The sequence below is a fragment of the Limulus polyphemus genome, unplaced genomic scaffold (assembly GCF_000517525.1).
Source record: "Limulus polyphemus unplaced genomic scaffold, Limulus_polyphemus-2.1.2 Scaffold2493, whole genome shotgun sequence".
Taxonomy (NCBI): Eukaryota; Metazoa; Arthropoda; class Merostomata; order Xiphosura; family Limulidae; genus Limulus; species Limulus polyphemus.
In genome coordinates this window covers 141939-144781 of record NW_013668103.1, presented here as the reverse complement: position 1 = coordinate 144781, position 2843 = coordinate 141939, and the positions used below count along the sequence as shown (strand labels likewise).

The window sequence follows — 2843 nt, the reverse complement described above, 5'->3', positions numbered from 1 at the left end:
CAAATGCGACTGTAGCTTTTTTTCCCAAAACTTTGTCTTCAAAATAAGGGTGCGTCTTATATTCCGAAAAATACGGTAATTTTATGATTTTTCACACACCTAATTAAAACAGTGTATTAAATTCGCTATATATTTAATTATTTACTTCTGATCTATATAGTTAGCTTGCTTTGATCAGGAGTTATTGATAGACCATTGTGACATTGTCTTGATCTTTGACATTCGAACCCCATTAAGTGTTCCTTTGATGACTGAAAAGTGTAGTTTACTGCATTTACGAGGACAGAAGTACCTTGACCTGCCCTACAGAGTAGAAATTTCAATGGTACACCACCCTTGTATACTTGGAAATTGTATAAAGTCAAACTCGTACTGCCTTTTTGTTTATTTATAAGCTTTTTTTTGTTGTTGTTTTGTGTTTTACTAAGTTAGACATTTTTAAAGAGATAAAAATGCAAGTTTCATGATACATCGTTTTTGTAATATATATATGTAGAAACCTTTTCTAGTGCTAACACTAGTTTGTATAATAACTTCCTCGTGTGAAAACTATGATAGTAATATTTTATACTACAGTAAACCAGTCGACGTCTACGATAGCATTAAACTCCAAGAGACTGTTTCGTTAAAAAAAAAACACGATAAGTTGTGCTATACATAAATGTTTTTTCGACATTGTTTAGAAGCTACTCCTCCACCCAGGATGTTGCTGGAGTTTTTACACTGGTAACATCCGTGCAATAACAGGTTATTATGAAATAACAATCAACAGGAAAAACAAATGTGGCACATTGCAAACTCTGTATCACGGTTTCGGGGAAAACTTGCAAGTTAAAATTCGAAGAACTAAACGCGCATGTGAGATTTTATTCCCTTATAAATTCTCCGCAATTTGGAAACGCGACTTAAAAACGAGCTAAATTTAGAAGCTACGTAAAAAAAACAGTAAGTACGAGATTAATGTTTAGTTAATATTGTTTCTAAGTTGTTAGACGGTACTCTCAACTCGGTCTGCTTTGAACATTTGCTGTAATTTCTAAATTATAGAGATCTTATTTTTTATTTGTTTATAAGGCTCACGTATTTCAGTTGGTGACAAGTTACTACGTTAAGTATATTATTCAAGTTTTAACACCATATATTGCGAACCGTGATGTCTGTCACCCGTTTAAAAAACTGCGCACGCAGGCAGTGCTAAACTTTCACTATTGAAATGACAAGAGAACAGGCATGAATAATATTGATGGCAAATTGTATTTCGCAAGCAGGATATTCTACACTAAATTGTTAGGAATTAATCGCACTATCATTCACATTTCAAAATGCGACGTAACTTAAATAATACAAATGTAGGCTTACCGTACGTTATTGTCGAACGGCTCTTAGCATGACTGAAATACCTAATTTTCATTCCTGTAAGCAGATAGGGGTAAGGAAAGTAATATATATATGTTTACTTCTAAATTGTTGTTTAGTTAGACTAACTAATATATTTGTTGTGTATTTTTAAATGTGTTTTGTCCAGTTAAACAAGCTATCATACGTCTTGTTTTTTTCACACAGTTAATCACCCTTTGCAAAGATCGTCCAAAGAATTCAGTTACCCAAAGGTTGTTTAAATATTGAAACTACACCATGGCGTCTTGTGATAAGAACCAAGTATGTTTAAATTTATTCTTTAAATCATAAAATGTCTCTTAGGAGGTAAATTGTGAGTTTCTAGAGATCTTTGTTTATTCTTTAACCCTTTTAGTAGAATGTTTGTATTGCTAAAATAAAAACAATGACTAGAGTAACCTAAGGAATGCTTTAACATAATGTTTTGGGACAACATGGGACCTATTGGTCTATCTTGGCTGTTCCATCCTCTAAACTAAATTAAAATAATTTTAAAAATCTTAAAGCCAGCCCTTATTGTTCATATATCTATTGTTGCGTATCTGCTCATTTGTTAATTTCTGGTATAAATTCTTTCCGAGGAACTTTGGCGATACTAGGCCTTTCTTAATTAAAACTGTTTATTCTTTCTTGATTCAAATTTTAATAATACACATAATTTCCACAGTCACTTTAAATTTAACAACCTTTATAACACACACTATAAATCACAGTGGTTCACACACTTTACTTGCGGTTCCTACGGTTCCTACTGTTCGCTTGACTCAATTATCTCTACCTTCAATCTATCTCTATCTCTCTATCTCTTATATCGCGCTGGTTTTTCTCGCCAGGCTTATATACTAAAAAAGAGGGCGTCTAGCAAACACTGGGACATTCACGAGGTTCCCCCATAAGTCACGATCCTTCTAGAAACTCATCACGTGCTACCAGCGTCACGTGACTTCCGCTGTCGTAACACTGCCCCTTTCTTAGTATTGTTCATCCCGAACAATAGCCACTTACATTAAACCAATAGATAATTAACAATAACTTTATTAAATGTACAGAACTTACAAACAAAATTAAAGTACAACAAAGTCTCCTAATTTTACAGGATGTATCTTCTTCCATACTGGCCTCCGTCTCATTGGCTTCTGCTTCACGTGGGGTTCATCTGCTCCATCAGGAAATGTCCCATTATCGGTAACAGTCACATCAGTGGTACTAACTTCATTAATGGCTTCATTGTTTTCCTTCTCAAAACCGGATAGAGTTTCTTCTTCGACAATGGCTTTTTCAGGTGACACGTCTTCAGCAGCGTCATTTGCTCTGTTGTTCACTTCGTTCCAACTGAAATGACCTGGACTGTGATAACGCCAAAGCCTGTTGGCATGCGCCACCTTTGGCTTACCTCGCCGACCACATTTTATTCGAAAAGTCACATCTGAGAGATGATCCACTAT

At 34.8% G+C, this 2843-nt stretch overlaps 1 protein-coding gene across 4 annotated transcripts in view; it reads left to right on the top strand.

The window, feature by feature from the left end:
• LOC106467115 (argininosuccinate lyase-like) overlaps positions 1-2843 on the top strand; it is a 29012-nt gene that overhangs the window by 5091 nt on the left and 21078 nt on the right. For 2 of the 4 annotated variants that reach the window (XM_022395241.1, XM_022395244.1), the window contains exon 2: positions 1564-1659. In XM_022395241.1, coding sequence (XP_022250949.1) covers positions 1636-1659 — 24 coding nt within the window. In that variant the 5' untranslated portion in view covers positions 1564-1635. Of the gene's footprint in view, positions 1-865; positions 946-1295; positions 1430-1563; positions 1660-2843 lie in introns of those variants that run through there. The other 2 variants (XM_013927433.2, XM_022395243.1) reach the window with 2 other exon arrangements.